The 20,596-nt window shown below is 54.9% G+C and overlaps 1 protein-coding gene across 1 annotated transcript in view; it reads right to left on the bottom strand.

Moving 5' to 3' along the window:
• The window catches only part of EFCAB6 (EF-hand calcium binding domain 6), a 248,212-nt gene that overhangs the window by 214,624 nt on the left and 12,992 nt on the right, over positions 1–20,596 (bottom strand). Inside the window, exon 3 of the mRNA XM_062201869.1 lies at positions 515–663. Within this exon, the coding sequence (XP_062057853.1) occupies positions 515–663 (149 nt within the window). The remainder of the gene's footprint in view (positions 1–514; positions 664–20,596) is intronic.

Raw genomic sequence — 20,596 nt, 5'->3', positions numbered from 1 at the left:
GTGGTGAACTTTTTAGGACACTGAAGCTATTCTGTACGATGTCACAGTGGACACGCAGGTCCCTGCACCTCTGCCAGGCGCACGGAATCCACCCCACCAAGGGTGGACCCTGACGTAAACCGGGGCACACTGGTGTGGCACCCCCTCATGAACGTGCCACAGCGCGGGGGGGCCTCTGCTTGCTGCCAGCCGTTCCGAGTGTGAAACTCTCCTAGGAAACACAGCTGCTAGCTCCGTCATCAAAGACTGAGTATACCACGTGACGGTGGGTAAGCCCAGGCGTCCTGGGACCACAGTGCTGGGTTCAAGGCCTGGAGCTGCCACTGACAACCGATGTGAACCCAGGGTGAGTGCCTTCGCCGTGTCTCTGCCCCGTACGGACCGCGGGTAGTAGGGCCCCGATGCAGAATCACTAAGGGGGTGCACGGCCCGGGAGGCCCTGAACGACCCCGGCGCACAGGAACACGTCAGCGACGTCTCGGGCTAGGACTCTCCTTTGCTCATCAGTACTCACTTGAAGAAAAAGGCCTGAAGGCGCTCTGGAAGCCGGTCCTGGAGTAGGCGCGACACGGTGAAGAGTAGGGCCTTGAATTCTTGAACTTCTGCTTGTGGAAGTTCACCGGATGCCAGTCTGGGATAACGGACATTTTGCACATTAAATCCCTGTGACAGAAAACAGAGGAGGTTAACGGAAAGCACACGGTAGGGCGGCCCTGGGACACGGCGGGCGAAGCCGCTGCACCGTGACGCCAGGACCCCAAGCGGCAGCCCTGGTTCCAGTCCCCCCGCCCCTCTGATCGAGCTCACTGCGCAGGCACCGGGCAAGGCAGCGAAGACAGCCCAGGAGCTTGGGGTCCGGCACCCGTGTGGGAGACCCGGACGGAGCTTCCGGCTCCCGCGTTCACCCTGGCCCAGCCCTGGATGGAGATCTGTCGCTCTGCCTTTCAAATAAATAAATAAATAACTAAATCTTATCAGGACAGCACATGTTACTCATGGGGCTGGTTTCCTGCTACCCCGTCCAGGGAAGAACGGTCAGACGGCGTAAGAAACGCCGCTGGTCTTGATGAGACTGTGCCCACGGTTGGTACAACGGTGTCGCTCAGGATTCCGCACTTTGAGCAGATTCAACAACCTCCCAGAGTGGGACAGCAGAGAGGCTCTTGTCCAGGACACCCACCCACACCGCAGGACACTGGCCCGTGCCTTTGGCAGACAGCAGGGCTGGGCGCTCAGGCCCTGTGAGCCCTCTCCAAGTGCCTCCTTGTTGAACACGGCACAGCTGGGAATGGCAGCCGAATGGCGGAGAAGGACCCCAAGCCCTCTCCTCCCTACAGCCAACGAGAACTCCAGCACAGGTCGTCACAGTCAGTCTTTTTGGAATTCGGAAAATTAACCACAGACTGACGGCAATGGGGCATTCGTGAAACTGGCTGCACCTTCGTAGGAGCACCAGGCTGTGTGGCGCTGTAACCCCTCTGATCCTGAACCTCCCGACTCACTCCCAACCCTGACAGCCTAGCAAGGAAGCAGCCCTGGGCCCAGGGACACCAGCAGCCACACGTGACACCAGCAGCCTGGCAGTTGCTGGCAGAGCAGACCGGAGCTCCGTCAGATCCCCATGGCCAGAGAACCACCCCCGCCCCACAGGACGTCTTCCCGAAGCACCCAGCAGCCGGGCTGGCGTTTGTGAGCTGACCGTAGCCCGTCATGAAGAGGCATTTGTTGGAAAAAATCAGCGGCAACTGTTTAATACCACAGTTGTCTGAACAGGCTGAACACCGGTGCCAACGCCAGGCTAACCAAGACGTTCAACAGGAAAAACCGGAGAACGTGATGTCCACGGGGCCTTGCAAAGCACCCCCGGTCCCCGGAATCTCGAAGGCCGCCCACGGGAGCGGGCTGCACGCTCTCCCAGGCCACTGGCAGGCTCTGGGAAGGCTGAGGAGGCCCCACCTCCTCTCTGGAATGACCCCAAGACTCTACACGCCGGAAGGGAAGCCAATGTTAAAGGAATGCTCCAACCCAGGCCAAAGCCCTCTGGCGAGAACTGAGAGACAGGTTTCCAAGGAAACGTCTGTCCCACCGTGAGCTGAGCACCAAGCCGTGCAATCTGAGACGGCAGTGGCCAGGCCTAACAAACCACATAAAGTCTAGGAAAGTCACAGAACAAACAGGCAACACAGAAAGGGCGGAGAATGAGGATTTCAGGGCTGGCGCTGTGGTGCAGCAGGTTAAAGCCCCGGCCTGCGGCGCCAGCATCCCCTACGGGTGCCAGTTCGAGCCCTGGCTGCTCCACTTCTGATCCAGCTCCCAGCTAATGCTCCTGGGAAAGCATCAAAGGATGGCCCAAGTGCTCGGGCCCACGTAGGAGACCCGGAAGAAGTGCCTGGCTCCTGACTTCGACCTGGCCCAGCCCTGGTCCTTGCGCCATTTGGGGAGTCAGTCAGCAGATGGAAGACCTTTCTCTCTGTCCCTACCTCTCTAACTCTGCCTTTCAAATAAATAAATCTTTAGAAAAAAAGAACTATGGTTTCCATCGGTGCTATATTACATTATTTTAAATGTCCATGGGACAGGCAGTGACACGGGAAATACACTCTGCAGGTGCGTGTCTTCACAGGCCGTGCGAGCAGAGACTCGGTGTGACACTGAACGTGCTGCAGACGGAGAGCACCAAGCTGGAACCCTGCATTCGGTGGGATCAGCCTTCCACAGTACAGGAGAAACAAGGTGTCTCCCAGGCAAACAAAAATCAAGGGAATTATCGCCGGCAAACCTGCTCCGGGGTATGTTAAAAGAAATTTCTCAGGGAAAAAAAAAGAAAAAAGAGAAGAGAGAGGCCAGTGTCGTGGAACAGGAACACCGCTGCCTGCCATGTTGGCAGCCTCTACGAGAGAGCCAGTGCTCGGCCAAGAGTGCCGGGCACTCCACTTCTGATCCACCCTCCTGCCAATGACCTGAGAGGGCACTGGACGATGGGGCCTGCCACCCACTGGGAGACCAGGATGGAGCGCCTGGCTCCCGGCTTCAGCCTGGCCCAGCCCTGGCCTGGCAACCTTTTGGGAAGTGAACCAGAAGGTAAGATCTCTGTCTGTCTGTCTCTCTCTCTGGCGCTCTGTTCTTTTCCCTCTAAAATTTATATATGTGAAAGGCAGAGTTACAGAAAGAGAGATGGAGAAACAAATAGTGAGCTAGATCTTCCGTCTGCTGGTTCGCTCCCTCAAGTGGCCACGCTCCAGTTATTAAAATCAGAAACAATTTTTAAACACCAGGAATAAAAGAGGGTATTACTGCTCACCTTACAGAAATAAAAAGCAATATAAGGGAACACTGTAAACAACTGCATGCCAACCAATTAGGAAACCTAAATGAAAAATTCTTAGAAAGACACAAGACATTGAAACTGACTTAAGAAGCAGTAGAAAATCTGCATAGAACTATCACAAGACACCGAACCCAGGGGCTGGCACTGTGGCGCAGTAGCCTGAGCCTCCATCTGCGGCACCGGCATCCCATATGGGTACCAGTTCCTGCCCTGGCTGCTCCACTTCCGATCCAGCTCTCTGCTATGGCCTGGGAGGGCAGTGGAAGATGGCCCAAGTGCTTGGGACCCTGCACCCGTGTGGGGGACCTGGAGGAAGCTCCTGGCTCCTGGCTTGGATAGGCCCAGTTCTGGCCATTGCGGCCATCTAGGGAGTGAACCAGTGGACGGAGGACCTTTCTGTCTCTCCCTCTCTCTGTAACTCTACCCTCAAATAAATAAAAATCTTAAAAAATAATTAAATAAAGAGATTGAACCCATAACCAAAAAACTCCCTGCAAATGAAGTCCAGGACTAAATGGGTCTTTTAGTGAATTCCACAAACTCTTTAAAAAATACTGAAGGTCAATCCTGCACACAACATTCCAAAAACCAGAAGAGGAAACATTTCTCACTACTTTTTTTTTAGATTTATTTTATTTATTTATTTTATTTATTTGAAAGAGATACAGAGAGAGGTAGAGAAAGAGAAAGAACAGTCTTCCACCTGCTGGTTCACTCCCCAGATGGCCACAACAGCCAGAGCTGTGCAAATCTGAAGCCAGGAGCCAGGAGCTTCTTCCAGGTCTCCCATGCGGGTGGCAGGGGTCCAAGCACTTGAGCCATCTTCTGCTGCTTTCCCAGGCCACAGCAGAGAGCTGGATCAGAAGAGGAGCAGCCGGGACCAGAACCAGTGCCCACATGAGACGTTAGCACTTCAGGCCAGGGCTTTAACCCGCTGCACCACAGCACTAGCCCCTCTCATTACATTCTAAAAGGCCAACATCATCACAATGCTAAAACCAGACAAAAATAGAAGAAGACAAAGCTAAAAATCAATCTTACTTATAAATGTAAGGAAAATTCCCAACAAAATACTGGCAAACTAAATCCAGAAACATACTGAAAAAAAGAGAGAGAAACAAACAAACATGACCACGTGGGCTTTATCCCAGGAGCACGAACACCGACCCTCGTCAGCCACGCACCGCGGACTCAGGAAAACCATCACCTCGGTAAACGCACAGAGGAAGAAACACTTCCGATCCCAGGCTCAAAGAAGGAAACACGGAGCACACAGGAGTGGACAGGGACTTCCCTGAGCGGACGAAGCCCCTCCCCCGACTCAAAGGAAACACGGCTCAGCGCTGCACGGAAGGCTCAGGGCAAATCGGCAGGAAAAGCAAATAAACCAGAGCCACAGTGGTAATTAGACGTCAGATTACATCTGCAAGTGACATCATGACGTCTACAGAAAGCCCTAGAGAACACACACACACACACACACACAGTCACAACTCATAAACCAGTTCAGGAAGCCTGGAGGACGCAAGGTCAATACGCAACAGTCAACTGCATTTCTATACACCTGCATGAACAATCTGAACACAATTCCACATTAAAAGTCATCACCAAAAATACTAAGAGATAAATTTAGCAAAAAAACGCAATACTTGTATGCTACAAAGTATTGTTGAAATAAAATTGGATCGGAAGAGATAATTCCATGTTGACAGTAAAGATGGCAATACTCCCCAAAATGATCTACATGTTCAACTCGATGTTTATCAAAATCCCACGTGTCTTCTCTTTTGCAGAAGTTGACAAGCTGATCTAAAATCCATACAGAAATACAAGGGATGCAGAACAGCCAACACAACCTAGAAAAACAAGAATGAAGTCGGGGGGCCAGTGCTGTGGCATAGCGGGTGAAGCCGCCGCCTGCAGTGCCGGCATCCCATATGGGCGCTGATTCGAGTCCTAGCCGCCCCTCTTCCGATCCAGCTCTCTGCTATGGCCTGGGAAAGCAGTAGAAGATGGCCCAAATCCTCGGGCCCCTGCATCCACATGGGAGACCCGGAAGAAGCTCCTGGCTTCGGATCAGCTCAGCTCTGGCTGTTGCAACCACCTGGGAAGTGAACCAGTAGATGAGTGATCTCTCTCTCTCTCTCCCTCTCTCTCTCTCTGCCTCTCCTTCTCTCTGTGTAACTCTGACTTTCAAATAAAATAAATAAATCTTTTTATTAAAAAAAAAAAAAAAAGAACGTAGGCCGGCGCCGTGGCTCAATAGGCTAATCCTCCACCTTGCAGCGCCGGCACACTGGGTTCTAGTCCCAATCAGGGCGCCGGATTCTGTCCTGGTTGCTCCTCTTCCAGTCCAGCTCTCTGCTGTGGCCCGGGAGGGCAGTGGAGGATGGCCCAAGTGCTTGGGCCCTGCACCCTCATGGGCGACCAGGAGAAGCACCTGGCTCCTGGCTTCAGATCAGCGTGGTGCGCTGATCGCAGCGTGCCAGCCCCGGCGGCCATTGGAGGGTGAACCAACAGCACAAGGAAGACCTTTCTCTCTGTCTCTCTCTCTCTCTCACTGCCCACTCTGCCTGTCAAAAAAAAAAAAAATAATAATAATAATAAAAGAAAAGAAAAAGAATGAAGCCGGAGGACTTGCAGTCTGTGGTATCAAACTCACTCCACAGCGACAGGCACCAGACAGCGTGATGCTGGCATGAGGACAGACACACAGGCCAGTGGAGCCCAGAGTCCGGAAGGGAACCCTTACATTTATCAATCATCGGTTTCTGACGAGGGTGCCAAGACCACTCGCCGCAGAAGGGGCCACAGCACCATCTTCCCAACCAACGGCGCAGACACACCTGGATGCACACCGCAGGAGAGTGGAGCCGGACCCCCACCTCACACCGCAGACAGAACTCACTGGCAACAGGTCAAAGGCCTAAATGTAAGAACTAAATATAGAAGATTCGCAGAGGGAAACGTAGGTGCCAATCCATGCGGCAGACCGGGGCGGGGGACGTCCAGCCCGCGGGCTGTCTAAGGCCCCACCAAGGCCACTGCAGGAGGGACGGGAGTCAGTGAGCCTACTGAGGTGCATTTTTAGGTTGATTATTTTGTACGGCCCACAGAGGTGTCATAAATACCCAAATGGCCCTTGGCAGAAAAAAGATTCCCCAGCCCTGCACCTGACCACGACATGCTGGCTGTGGCACCAACCCGAGCACCTGAAGACAGACGGATTAACCCTGCTTCATGCTCCAAAGGACGCCAACGAGAACAGTGGGAACACAACTCACGGAATGGGAAAAACTATTCGCCAAGCACATGTGATAAGGACCCAGAGAGCGGACTACATCGAGGACGCTCACGGCACAGGGAACAGAAAGCCAACCCGGTCTGAAAGCGAGCAGAGGCCGGCACGCACAGTTCTCAAAGGAGACAGACAGCAGTGAGGGCTGGGAAGATGCTCAACCCTGGTCACGCGCGGAACACGAGCCAAAACCCAAGGAGAGCACCTTACACTCACGGGAGGTCGGGAACACAGTAACTCCCGCGAGGAAGGGGGTACCGGAACCCCCCCCCCCCCCGGTGGGGCTGTAACCGGACGCAGCTGCTGGGGAACACAGCTCGACACTTCCGGCGAGTCAGGCTCAGGCTTCTCAGGTGGACAGACTCCAGAGGACTGGAGGGGACGTCCACACGGAAGCTCGTAGTGAGCATTCCCAACTGCACCATAGCTGAGGAGCCCGGACACCCAACGCTCCCCCAGCTGTGGTTAAATGATCGCGGCGTGCCTGCTCCATGGACTAACATCCAGCCACAGAAAGGGAAAACGCTCTGGTTCACACCGCAACACACGCGACCCTCGGGAACATCGCGCCAGGGAAACCCAGACACCAATCACCCTCGTAGACAAAGTGTCCCGCAAGGCAAATCTAGAGACAGGAGGCAGAGCAGCAGGTGCCCGGCCGGGGCGGGGGGGGGGGGGGCCAGAACAGGTACAAAAACATCCTGGGATTAGACACAGGCGACAGCTGCACAACTCGGGGAAGACACTAGGCCCACTGAGTCACCCACTCTACAGGGATGGAACTGAACCATGTGCGAGTTCTCCCCCAGCCAGAAAGGACAAAGGAGGGGAGGGGAGACGCAGCAGAAATGGCGGAGGGGCAGGGGAGGAGGAGGCGGAGGAGAGGGGAGCAGTAGAAGGGAGGAGGGACAGGGGGAGGGGAGGGGGAGGGGAGCAGTAGAAGGGAGAAGGGGTGGGGGAGGGGAGGGGAGGGGAAGGGAGGGTAGGGTAGCAGGGGCAGGGGAAGGGGAGGGGCAGGAGGAGGGGCAGAGAGCAGGGGGAAGGGGAGGGGGAGGAGGGGAGGGGAGGAGGAGAAGGGAGGAGGGGGAGGGGGAGGGGAGGGGGAGGAGAAGAGAGCAGGGGGAAGGGGAGGGGAGGAGGGGAGGGGAGGAGGAGGGGGAGGGGCAGGGGAGGGGGAGGAGGAGGGGCAGAGAGCAGGGACAGAGAGGGGAGGGGCAGGAGGAGAAGGGAGGGAGGGAGCATGCTTCGGTGTTACACCCAAGTGCACGACCACTTAGTAGAAGAGCAGCCCGCTGGCCACGCGCAGCCGCACAGGTCCTGACCAGCAAGCCCAGGGCCTGTGCCTGGAAGCGACGGGATGAGCGCGTCTGGCTCCGGGAGGAACCCTCCTCTGGACTGACAGCGTGAGATCTGAGAAACTAGAACCAACCAGCTCGACCGGGTGAAGAATTTGTTTCTGAGATTTCCTTATTTATTTATTTGAAAGAGTTAGAGCGAGAGAGCGAGCGAGAGAGAGAGAGAGACAGAGAGAGAGATCTTCCATCCACTGGTTCAGATGGCCTCAGTGGCCACGGCTGGGCCAGGGTGAAAGCCAGGAGCTTCCTCCAGGTCTCCCACGTGGGTGCAGGGGCCCAAGCACGTGCGCCATCCTCACTGCTTTCCCAGGTGCGTTGGCAGGGAGCTGGATCGGAAGTGGAGCAGCCGGGACTGGAACCGGAGTCCATATGGGTGCTGGCGTCACAGGTGGTGGCTTTAACTGCTGTGCCACAGTGCCAGCCCCCGGGTGAGGAATTTTAAGGAGGAATATAAATGATTGAATTCAGGTGGCATTGCCGGCGCCGTGGCTCAACAGGCTAATCCTCCGCCTTGCGGCACCGGCACACCGGGTTCTAGTCCCAGTCGGGGCGCCGGATTCTATCCCGGTTGCCCCTCTTCCAGGCCAGCTCTCTGCTGTGGCCCGGGAGTGCAGTGGAGGATGGCCCAAGTGCTTGGAACCTGCACCCGCATGGGAGACCAGGAGGAAGCACCTGGCTCCTGGCTTTGGATCAGTGCGATGCGCCGGCCGCAGCAGCCATTGGAGGGTGAACCAACGGCAAAAAGGAAGACCTTTCTCTCTGTCTCTCTCTCACTATCCACTCTGCCTGTCAAAAAGAAAAAAAAAGAAAAAAATGAATTCAGGCGGCACGTACTGACTGGCTATGAGCGGGACATACGCATGAGACTGGTGTCAACCGAGGCCAGCGTGGCGGCACGGCGAGCTAACCTGCCACCTGCGGCACCAGCATCCACATCCGAGAGCTGGCTCAGGCCCTGCGGCTCTGCTTCCAAGCTGCTCCCTGCTCTTGTGCCCAGGACGCAGCAGAAGGTGGCTCCTGTACCCGAGCCCCTGCCACCCACGTGGGAGACCCACACGGAGCTCCAGGTCCCAGGCTCGTGCCGTTTGCCGAGTGAACCAAGGGCTGCAAGACCTCTCTGCCTCTCCCCTTCAAGTGAAATAAGAACAAATCTTTAAATAAACAGACTGATGACGACCCATGGTGCAGCCTCCCCACACCTAACCAGCTACTGCCCCCCTCCCCAGGTGAGGAGATGCTGAGCCCGGGCTGCACGGCCCAGGACCCGTCTTCTACTCCACGAAGAGAGCTCTTCCCGGACACGACGCCCCCGTGGCTGTCACTGCCCACGGCCCCCATTCCTCTTCACCCAACTGCCAAGTTGGCTGGTGGCGAGACATGCGCGGTGTCACACTCACCCTGCTCCCCAGGGTGTGGCAGGATGCCCCGTAGCTGAGGGCCCTCCCGGTGTGGCGGGCGCACTGAGCAGCCAGCTTTACCGCACCCATCATCCTGCCTCTGATAACCAGGCACGCGGGGCGTGGAGGGCGAGACGATCGCCCACGGTGACCTGCCCGCTGTGCACTGTACGGCGAGCACACGGCGACTCCATTCAAGAAACACTGGAGACAGCAACAAAAATCTCACCACCACACGAAGCGCGAGCCCCGCCGACGCCGCCGAGGCAGGGCAGGTCCTCTGCAGCAGGGGCAGGGGCTGGGTGACCCGCGGCCGCCTGCGGCCTCATCCCTACCACGCAGGTCCCCACTCACAGCAGGGGGGTCCCGGAGCCACACCTGCACACCCTGAGGCCGCCCGTGTCTGACCTAAGCCTTCCCGGCGTGAGCGTTTTCCAAGCAACTCCTCTCCCAACACCTCGGCCAAGGCTGGCGGCCACGGCCAGTGAGGGGCTGGGAACGGCAGAGAACACGAGCTGGCCCGGCGCCCCGTGACTCACCCCAACCCAGAACTTCCGAGGGGTGGGCGGCACGCCTGAGCCCTGCAGGGAGGGGGCCTCCCTGCGCACCTCCACCGCACCACAGACACACCCCTGCACCTCCACCAGCCACCCCTGCACCTCCACATCGCACCCCTGCACCCCCACCACAGCCACCCCTGCACCTCCACCACAGCCGCCCCTGCACCCCCACCACAGCCACCCCTGCACCCCCACCACAGCCACCCCTGCACCCCCACTACAGCCACCCCTGCACCCCCACCACAGCCGCCCCTGCACCCCCACCACAGCCACCCCTGCACCCCCACCACAGCCGCCCCTGCACCCCCACCACAGCCACCCCTGCACCTCCACATCACACCCCTGCACCCCCACCACAGCCACCCCTGCACCTCCACATCACACCCCTGCACCCCCACCACAGCCGCCCCTGCACCCCCACCACAGCGGCCCCTGCACCTCCACCACAGCGCACCCCGAGCATCGCAGACGTCCGGGGCAGCTCCTGGACTCACTGTGGGAACTGGCTCTACCGCAGGGGTGAAACTAGACACCTCCCAAGACCCCCGCCCCCACCGCCCGTCAGCTCATCGGAAGGATGAAGGAGTTGTTCCACGTGTGGACTCTTCAAGCAGAAATTTAAAAACATAATTGTCTTTAATCCCATTATTTCAAAACGCTCTTCCCATTTGTAAATACTAAATTTTAAAAGCCTTTCAGGCAGAAGCGCAGCTTTAAGACAGTTTCTCAGAGTGTGCTGTCCTCGCCACCAGGGCCCCTTTGGGAAATGCACGTTCTCAGGCCCGCCCCAGACGCCCCGAAGGCTGATGGAGACCCCCCCCCAGCCCCAGACGCCCTGAAGGCTGATGGAGACCCCAAGCCCCAGACGCCCCGAAGGCTGACGGAGACCCCAAGCCCCAGACGCCCCGAAGGCTGATGGAGACCCCCCCCAACCCCAGACGCCCTGAAGGCTGACGGAGACCCCAAGCCCCAGACGCCCCGAAGGCTGATGGAGACCCCAAGCCCCAGGTGCCCCGAAGGCTGATGGACACCCCCCCCAAGCCCCAGACGCCCCGAAGGCTGACGGAGACCCCAAGCCCCAGACGCCCCGAAGGCTGATGGAGACCCCAAGCCCCAGGTGCCCCGAAGGCTGATGGACACCCCCCCCAAGCCCCAGATGCCCCGAAGGCTGACGGAGACCCCAAGCCAGACACCCCGAAGGCTGACGGAGACCCCAAGCCCCAGGTGCCCCGAAGGCTGACGGAGACCCCATGCCCAGACACCCCGAAGGCTGATGGAGACCCCAAGCCCCAGGTGCCCCGAAGGCTGATGGAGACCCCATGCCCAGACACCCCGAAGGCTGACGGAGACCCCAAGCCCCAGGTGCCCCGAAGGCTGATGGAGACCCCAAGCCCCAGACGCCCCGAAGGCTGATGGAGACCCCAAGCCCCAGGTGCCCCGAAGGCTGATGGAGACCCCAAGCCCCAGACGCCCCGAAGGCTGATGGAGACCCCAAGCCCCAGGTGCCCCGAAGGCTGATGGAGACCCCATGCCCAGACGCCCTGAAGGCTGATGGAGACCCCAAGCCCAGACACCCTGAAGGCTGATGGAGACCTCAAGCCTGCCCAGAGACCCTCCCATGCCAGCCAACCTCACACCCAGGCGACTCCGCTCCCCGTAACCAAGCCCTATCTCTCTGGCCAGTGGGCATTGTCTCCTTGTGACGACGCGTGAGCTGGGCGACGTGATCCACATTCCGAGAGGTGGGGAAATCCGATGTCAGATGGAGAAGCCAGGCTTAATCCACAACCAGGGACAAGACCCCGGCTCCCCTGAACTGAATCCCGGGCTTCTGGCCCGACTGTGCTGGGGTGTTTGTAAGAACTCATACACTTGTGTGCATGTGTGTGTGCATCTAGACATGTGTTTGTATGTGTCTGCATGTGTGTGCATCTGTACATGTGTGTGCATGCCTGCATCTGCATCTATGCATGTGTGTGTGCATTTGTGCATGTGTTTGTACTGTCTGCATGTCTGTGCATCTGTGTAGTGGAATGAGAAGGCCATGCCAAGGTGGCCACTGGCAAGTGAGCGTCAGTTAGTCAGGAATGGCTTTGAAACTGCCTGGCGACAGGCTGTGATTGGATGGCTGTGGAAACTGCCTGGCAACAGGCTGTGATTGGTTGGGGTATAGACCGCCCCTTGACCAGATTGGCTGGTCTTGGCTATATAAGTGTTGTATCAACTGTAATAAACGAGTCTGCAGGCTGCTCGCCTCAAGCCTGCTCTCACCGGACTCCCGGGGTCTGTGTATTGACTCCGCGCCTCTTGCCCCCACCACGCTGCTCTTCTCAGAAACGAACCCACTGCTACATTGTAGAGAATTCAACGGCTACATCTGGCGCGCCAACGTGACTGAGAAAGAAACAGCATGTCGGACTCGGCGAGGTCCCCCCTGGATTTCGGCAAGTAGGCCCCTCGGTGTTTGGTGTGCTGTTCGGTTCTGTGAGGGTGAGCACAGAACCCCCTCCTACGCCCCTTTCCTTGTCCTTGTCCTCGGTCTAAGTGACCCCAGGTTAGCACACACCGCCCTGAAGCGTACGTCGCTTCTCGGCTCCTCCTTTTACTTTCGGTTCGCCCGGCGAATTCACATAAGGGACTGATCATCCCAGAATTCGGAACCAAGTCATCTTCCCTCACTCGAGAGAGGTGACGCTCCGGAGACACCGTGTGGGCATACGGCCTTGACCTAACAAATCAAGGAAGTCCCCCACTAAGCACAGGACATACGTACGATCTGATACACCACTATCTGTTTGTCTAGCATAGGGAAACCTCCCACAAAATGCCATCCACAGTTGAGGTGCTAGGAATTTGCTTTGTTACGGTAGCAGTGCTATACGTGTCTTTCCTCTGGCTAGAGTTGGCGTACCGTGCCTCTCTTAAGCGCTCAGATATGGGAAAGATACCCCCCTCTCAGAATCCTGTGCAGATTATCAAAGATAGTGAATCTGTGAGTGATAGGAGCCTGACACTCCAGGTCCCTGTCTCACAGACAATGGTTGAAGACTTAGGGAGAGAGAGCTCTGACAGTGAAAAAAACAACGTAGCAAACAGGGTAGCAATGCCTAGTCAGCTACCCCCCACATACCCGTGGGATGAACTAAGAGGACCTTTACACAATAACTCATGCGAGGTCATCCCATCCGCACCCAGTGAGGATCCCCACATTTGTGGCAGTCCTCAGGCACCCCAAGCTCTTAGGGCAGCAGCTGGACCCCGTCCCACCTGCACATTTGCTGTTAATACAGGAGCGGATGCAGAATTCAGGCCCTGGATTCCAACGCCCATAAATGACCTTACTATGCTAAAAAAGGCTTCTCAAGAGTCAGGTCCTGACTCTCCCTACTTTGAACAAGTGCTCAAACAATGGGCAGCAAACCTCCAAACTCATTTTGACTGGGTTGCACTGCTCAAGGCATGTTTGTCAAGACCACAGTTTTTACAGTGGAAAGCCTCCTATGAGGAAGAGGCTGAAACTGTGGCAAGGAATAATGCTGCCTATGGAATAGCAGTAACCTTTGATATGCTTACAAGCCGTGGCACCTACATATATCCTCAAGAACAGGCCCGCATTGGAGTAGTTGCCTATTTTGATCAGGTCAGAGATTTGGCACTTAAAGCCTTAAAAAATATAAATCCTCCTGATTATAGTCAGCTCTTTAGAAACCTAGTTCAAGGCCCAAGCGAATGGTTCCCCGATTTCCTTGCCAGAGTCTTGGAGGCAGTAGAGAAAAGATTACTGCCTGGCCCTGATCAAGACAATTTGGTCAAACAATTAGCTTGGGAAGGTGCTACCAAAGAGGCAAAAGCAGCAATTGCCCCAGTCCGTAATGAAGACATTTCTAAATGGATAATAGCCACAAAAGAGGTAAACCCTGCTGATACTCCCATACAAGCCCTGACTGCGGCCATTAACAAATTGAGCACAAAGAAGTCTAATAACCCTCCAGTTTGTTGGGGATGCCAGGAAATAGGACACCTACGGCGAAACTGCCCAAACGCTGCAAAATGGGGCAAGCCCAAAACACTGTGTCCCAGATGTAAAAAAGGCTTTCATTGGGCAAAAGATTGCAAGACCAAGCCTTTAAACTCCCAGTGGGGCGGCCCTCAGCCCAGCAAGTAAGAGGGAGTGCTCGGCGCCGTCCTCGTCCAGCAAGAGACAGAGACCGAACACTTTGCACGGGGTTCCTTTATTGCTCGGCAAGCAGGAGATCCAGCTTCGATCTCTTCTGGGCAGGAACTTCCCTTACACCCGCGTAGCAAGGGTTTATATGCACAATACACGTCACAAATCAGGTGATAGGCTAGAAGCGCGGGGATAGGACAATCTCGTGGCAAGGCGGGAAGGAGCGAGCTAGAGCGGGAAATCTAAGGCGGGAAGGAGCGAGCAAGAGCGGGAACTCCCTGAGATGAGGAAGAACCCGGAAGCAGGGAGTCGGCGCCATCTTAGGGGCACGGTTCCTCCGGTCTGGTTCCCTACATCTCCCTCCTTTTGTTTTTGCACAAATCACATCCCCGACGGCCCTGGCTCATGAGGGCCGGGAGAATATTTACTAGGCAGAGAGTAGAGGTGCATACCCAGCGTGCTTGTGATCCGTTAGTTACGGAACTTCAAGGGCCTGGCCACAACCCCTGATGTCTCCGTTAGGGATCAGTTTTTATTCCCTTTTGCTGGGGCAGGCTGGGAATTGAACCTGCATGCATATGCATATGCTCTCCCAGGACCCCCGGAACCCCCGGGTGGACTCCTGCTGCAGTACCTTTGGTCTCGCATACCCAGTTTTCGCTCCCCGTCAGGGATGGGTGATACAGCCCAATGAATGAGAGGGGGAACAAGACAACTCGAGGAAGGTGTGTGCCTGATGGAGGCATTGTCCATATGTGAGGCGTGAGTAGGGATGGGGGGACGAGGGTTTTAATCGCTGGTATGGACCCGGTCATAAGTCATGCGAGCCAGCATGGCATATGCATCCGGATCACGGTGATGGAGAGCAGCATACGCTGCCGCGCGGAACTGATGTCTGACGCTCTCCAACTTGTTGTTGATGAAGGAGCTCACCCAGCGAAGTACACAGGGACGTCTCGTTGTTTTGTTGCAATTTGTCGTCCTGTGAGAGCGTGGTAATCTCGGTTATCTCGGGGGAGATGTCGTCCGTAGGTGATAGAGGTGTATCTTGTGGCGGCGGGGCTGTTTTTCTGACCAATCTTTCCGGTATCCAGAGAGGTTCTCTTCCAGATTCCTGTGGGAAGACACAGACCGCGCCTCGGTTCCAGCATAATACCGGATCCGGGCCGTACCACTTTCCCGTGAGGACATCTTTCCAACGGACATAGCCTCGTGAAGATGGCTCCTTTAACATGTGTCTCTCAGCGGGGGACATAGAATGATCTGTCAAATTCAAAAAGTTTATAGTAAACAGTGCAAGGGAGAGGCGCATTCGAGGGGTTTTGCCCGTGGCAATTCCCTCCTTTTGTTTTAAGAGAAAAGCCTTGAGGGTTCGATGAGCCCTTTCAATTATGGCCTGTCCCTGAGGGTTATAAGGGATTCCAGTTTTATGTTGTACCTGCATACGGGTGCAGAAATCTTGGAATGATTTACTTGTGTATGCAGGACCATTATCTGTTTTTAAAGTTTTTGGTTTGCCCCAGGCTGCCCATGCAGCAAGGCAGTGATTAATGACATGGGTGGTACGCTCACCCGTCTCCAGAGAAGCAAAAATTACTTGGGAACAGGTGTCAACTGACACATGAACATACTTTAAGGTCCCAAACTCGGATATGTGGGTGACATCCATCTGCCAGATATGTCCTGGTAGTAATCCTCGGGGATTAACCCCCACCGAAGGCACAGGGGTTAAAGTAGGGCATGCGGCACAATGGCGAACAATATCGCGAGCGGCAGCACGAGAAAGACCGAATTTGGCGGCAAGGGTTTTTGCGTTTACATGGAACTCTGAATGAAACTGGATAGCCTGCTCTTCTGGGGAAGAAAATTGGAGTATCCAAATGGGGCGTGTGGCTTGATCAGCTATAGCATTGCCTGTGGTCATGGGTCCAGGTAAGGAAGAATGAGCTCTAATATGAGTAATAAAGAAAGGAGCAGACCGATTCCAAATAGATTTTTGCAGGGTGAGGAAAACTGTCGCTACGGAGGATGAAGAATTGACTAGTCCTGCGGCCTCAAGGATAGACACAGAATTAACCACATAGCGTGAATCAGACACAATATTGACAGGTCCGGGGAAATCAGAGAAGACTTGGTTAACTATAAGAAGTTCAGTTACCTGGGGGGAGTTAGTAGCGAATTGGAATGTTTTTGGCACAGATCCTGAAACAACATATGCACCGACTCCTGTTTTAGAACCGTCGGTATACACTACTGGGGCTCCCTGTAAGGGCTTTTGGGATGTGGACTTTGGAAAAATAACTGGGTGAGACTGAACAAAGGTTAGCAAAGGATCAGAGGGTGTTCTGTTTGTAATAGTTGCGGAAGTGGAGCAGACTAAAACCGCCCAAGCATCAGTACAAGCGATTAGCACACGTACCTGTTCCATGGAATAGGGGACAACAATGGTGGATGGTTCGCGTCCAAAATGTTGGATAGCCCTCTGAATGGCTAGGAGAGTTATCTCCGCCACTGCCACGGGATAGTAACTAATAGATCTAGTAGATGACATTGAGGGATGGATCCAGAGGAGAGGCCCATCCTGCCATAGGACCGCGGTGGGCTGTTTAAGGGTGTCGAGGACCCAAAGAGTAAGGTCTCCCGCAGGGTCCCAACGTTTTAGGGCAGCTTTACTAAGGGCATCGTTGACAATTGACAGTGCTTGTTTGGCCTCAGAGGTGAAGGTTCGGGGGGAAGCAAGATCCGGGTCTCCTTTAAGTATATTAAAGAGGGGCTGCAATGCAGCATTAGGAATGTTAAGGTAGGGCCTAATCCAATTGATATCCCCTAAAAGTTTTTGTAAGTCATTTAGAGTGGAGATAGCATTGATTTTTATTTGAATTTTTTGAGGTCTAATTTGAGTAGGGGCGACTATAGCCCCAAGATAAGAAACTACAGACGACAATTGCACCTTATTAGGTGCAATATGCAGCCCTGCCCCTTCCAGCACTTGTTGGAGTGTACTGTATAAGGCCAGGAGCCTCTCTGCTGTGGGGGCTGCACACAGTAGGTCGTCCATATAATGTAGGCACCTGCAGTCGGAATATCGGTCTCTAAGAGGTTTTAGTACTTGGGCTACATAGACTTGACACATGGTGGGGCTATTAGTCATACCCTGAGGCAAGACTGTCCACTCCCAACGCTTGTCCGGTTGTTCCTGGTTCTGGGTGGGGACAGTAAAAGCAAAACGTGGGGTATCCTTTTTGTCCAATGGAATGGAAAAGAAACAATCCTTAAGATCTATTACAATAACAGGCCATTGGTTGGGAAGTGCCGAAAGCAGAGGAAGACCACGTTGCACAGGGCCCATAGGCTGCATCTGTGCGTTGACTGCCCTAAGATCATGTAAGAGTCTCCATTGACCTAATTTTTTGCGGATGGCAAAAATAGGCGTATTCCATGGAGAGGTGGATGGGATCAAATGACCAGCGTTGACCTGCTCCAAGACCAGAGTGTTGACTGCCTCCAGTTTCTCCTGAGATAGGGGCCACTGTGGAACCCAGACGGGTACGTCCGTTAGCCACGAGATGGGTAAAGGCTCCACTGGTTTAGGAGGCGAAACAGTGACCCCTAGGAAAAACCCAGGCCAACTTTACTTGGTCTTTGTTTTGGTTCAATGGGGGAAGGGTGGCCCTGGAGCTGGACACCGAGTCCCTTGCCTGGGACGTAACCCATATTTTGTAGCATAGATCGTACTGCAGGGGAAGTGGTGACCAAAGCAACATCCATTTCGGCCAGGACGTCTCTCCCCCAAAGGGAAATGGGTAGAGGTAAAATGAATGGAGAAAACTGTCCTCTATGACCCTCGCTATCCTGCCATGACAACAAGGCTGCACTGATTTTTGGGAAATGAGCAAAACCAAGTCCTTGCAAGGTTTGTTCCGCCACATTTGTAGGCCATGTACTAGGCCAGTCCTTTGTTGCTATAATGGATTTGTCGGCTCCTGTGTCTAAAAGTCCCTTAATGTCCTTGCCATTGATCTGCAACACTAAAGTGGGACGTTCATTTAAAAGCATATGTAAGCCGGTAAAATTAATGCCAGAGGACCCAAAGTTACCAGCGCCGCGAACGTGGTTTTTAGCTGGGATTAAAGAGTGAAGACTGGGCAGTAATAACATTTGTGCGATACGGTCTCCAGGATTGATTACTAAAGGTCCCTGAGGGGCCTGAACCATGATCTTTACTTTACCAGTGAAATCAGAGTCAACTACCCCGGGGATCACAGCTAGCCCTCGGAGGGCGGCGGAGGACCGACCCAACACTAATCCAACCGAATCCGGGGGCAGAGGACCGGAGCAGTCGCTCTCCACTAATTGTACCCCCATCTCCGGAGTTAAGAGGAGAGGGGAGGTGGCGCGGAGGTCCAGGCCTGCGGACCCGTGAGTGGCACGGGCTGAGGGTGCACTGGGTGTAGCGCAGACACGGGAGGTGGAACCTGAGAGTAGATTTGATTTTGGGGGCTCCTCGCTGGGTTGGGGAGCCCCCTCTGGCCGTTTTTTGGCCCCTGGGCGCTACCTGTAAGTGGGTTGCCATCGATATCGAAAGCAGAACGGCATACCTCTGCCCTATGAGGGCCCTTGCGGCAACGGCGACAAGGCTCTATGCCTGAAGGCTGTGCCGTGGAATACCCATGGCTGAGATTGGGGCAATCGCGTTTTCTGTGACCCGGTTGATGACATTGGAAGCAAAGTCCTGAAGATATGGGGGGTCGGGTCGATTTAGATTTTGGACTGTTTTCTTTGACTTTTGCCAGCATCGCAGCTAGGCCCGCATTAGTAAGTGGCCCACCGGTATCTCTGCAGTATTTTAACCAGGAGTCCAGAGATTTATGTCTATATTGTCGAAGAATGTTTTTGCACTCTTTATTAGCCTGCTCAAAAATAATTTGTTTGACCAGTGGCTGAACGTCAACCTCGGAAGGGAAAATACGCGACGCAGCCTCAAGTATGCGAGCGACAAAATCAGCGAAGGGTTCGGCCGTGCCCTGAACGATCTTGGTGAGGTGGCTAGCTGAGTCACTTGGATTGGACGCCTGCCTCCACGCACGTTGGGCACAGTTGGAAATTTGCCTGTATACTTGTCTAGGGAATTGGGTCTGGTCAGCCTGATAAGGTCCACGCCCTAAAAGCATATCAGCATTCCACGTAGGGTGGCCGTCCTCAGCATTTTCATCTGCCTGGTCATGACAGCACTCTGTATTCATAGATTGCCACAAAAGAAAGCCGCCTGGACTTAAACAGGCCCGAGCCAATTGGGTCCAGTCGCTAGGTGTTAAAATGGACTGGCCGACTGATTCAAGGAGTGACAATGTGAATGGGGCTGTGGGTCCATAGTCATGGACCGCAGCCTTAAGTTGTTTTAATACTGTCATGTCCAATGGTTCGTGCCGGGCCTCTCGCGTGCCCAAAGCCAAAACAGGGTAAGCCTGAGCGGGGGCAGCGGGAGCGCCAGTTTGCAACTGTTTCCAGGCTTGTTGATGAAACTGTCTGCCTGAAAAAGGTGGCACATTTGGGACGTTTAATGGCCATGGCGGCACGGGTGTTAGATGGGGCTGAGGCACGCCTACATGACCGCCAGTAGGAGGCGCTGCGTCTTTAATCTGATGGGCGGGCACGACATCGATAGGAGGAGCCGTAGGCACTAGAGGGCGTAAACAGGCATCTTTTAACTTTTGCCGCAGCTGCGCATACGTAGGAGGCGGGGATTTAGGATCGCCGTCCCCTTCCCCCTCAGACTCAGAGGAGGCGGAGCCACATTCGGAGCCTGAGGCCAGTGAGGAAGTCTGGCATCCCGTGTCCTTAAATTGTATGAGGTCCCGGGCGCCGTCCGAGCTCTGAGAACGAACTTCCTCGAGAGCCTCGCGAACCGCCGTAAGAGTCGGGCGGTCCGCTCCCACCGACCTCTCCTCTTGGAGGCACGCCCGCAGTAGTTCCCATAAGGGGAGAACAACGGGGTCGATATCGGGTTCCTGGGGATCGTTAACTGTGCGCCGGAGATCCTTTCCTAATTTCTCCCAAGACTCAAGAGTTATTTGGCCCTCGTGGGTGAGCCACGGCGCAAAGAAATCAACACTTCCAAGGAACCTGACAAGTGTGGTCTTAGAAACCTTAATCCCTTTGCTACGCAATAATGCTTTTAACGGATTAAGCAACATTGAATGGCTAGATGAATTTCCCATTTTCAGTTTAAAGCGGGAAGACACGTCCGCTATCTTATTTTCAGTTTAAAGCGGGGGAACAAGTCTGCTATTCTTTCAGTTTAAAGCGGGGAAACACGTCCGCTATTCTTTCAGTTTAAAGCGGGGAAACACGTCCGCTATCTTAGGGTGCGTCCACCCTCCAACCACGAGATATACCTCACTCGCGGGGCCCAGACGGTAAGACTGACCTCGCTTACCTTCTACTTACCGGGCAACGTAGAGGAAGCTCCCCGTACGGGCCACCAGCTGCT

The sequence above is a fragment of the Lepus europaeus genome, chromosome 10 (assembly GCF_033115175.1).
Source record: "Lepus europaeus isolate LE1 chromosome 10, mLepTim1.pri, whole genome shotgun sequence".
Classification (NCBI taxonomy): domain Eukaryota; kingdom Metazoa; phylum Chordata; class Mammalia; order Lagomorpha; family Leporidae; genus Lepus; species Lepus europaeus.
Note: the sequence above shows the minus strand (reverse complement) of the source record. Positions and strands in the feature narration are given on the sequence as shown.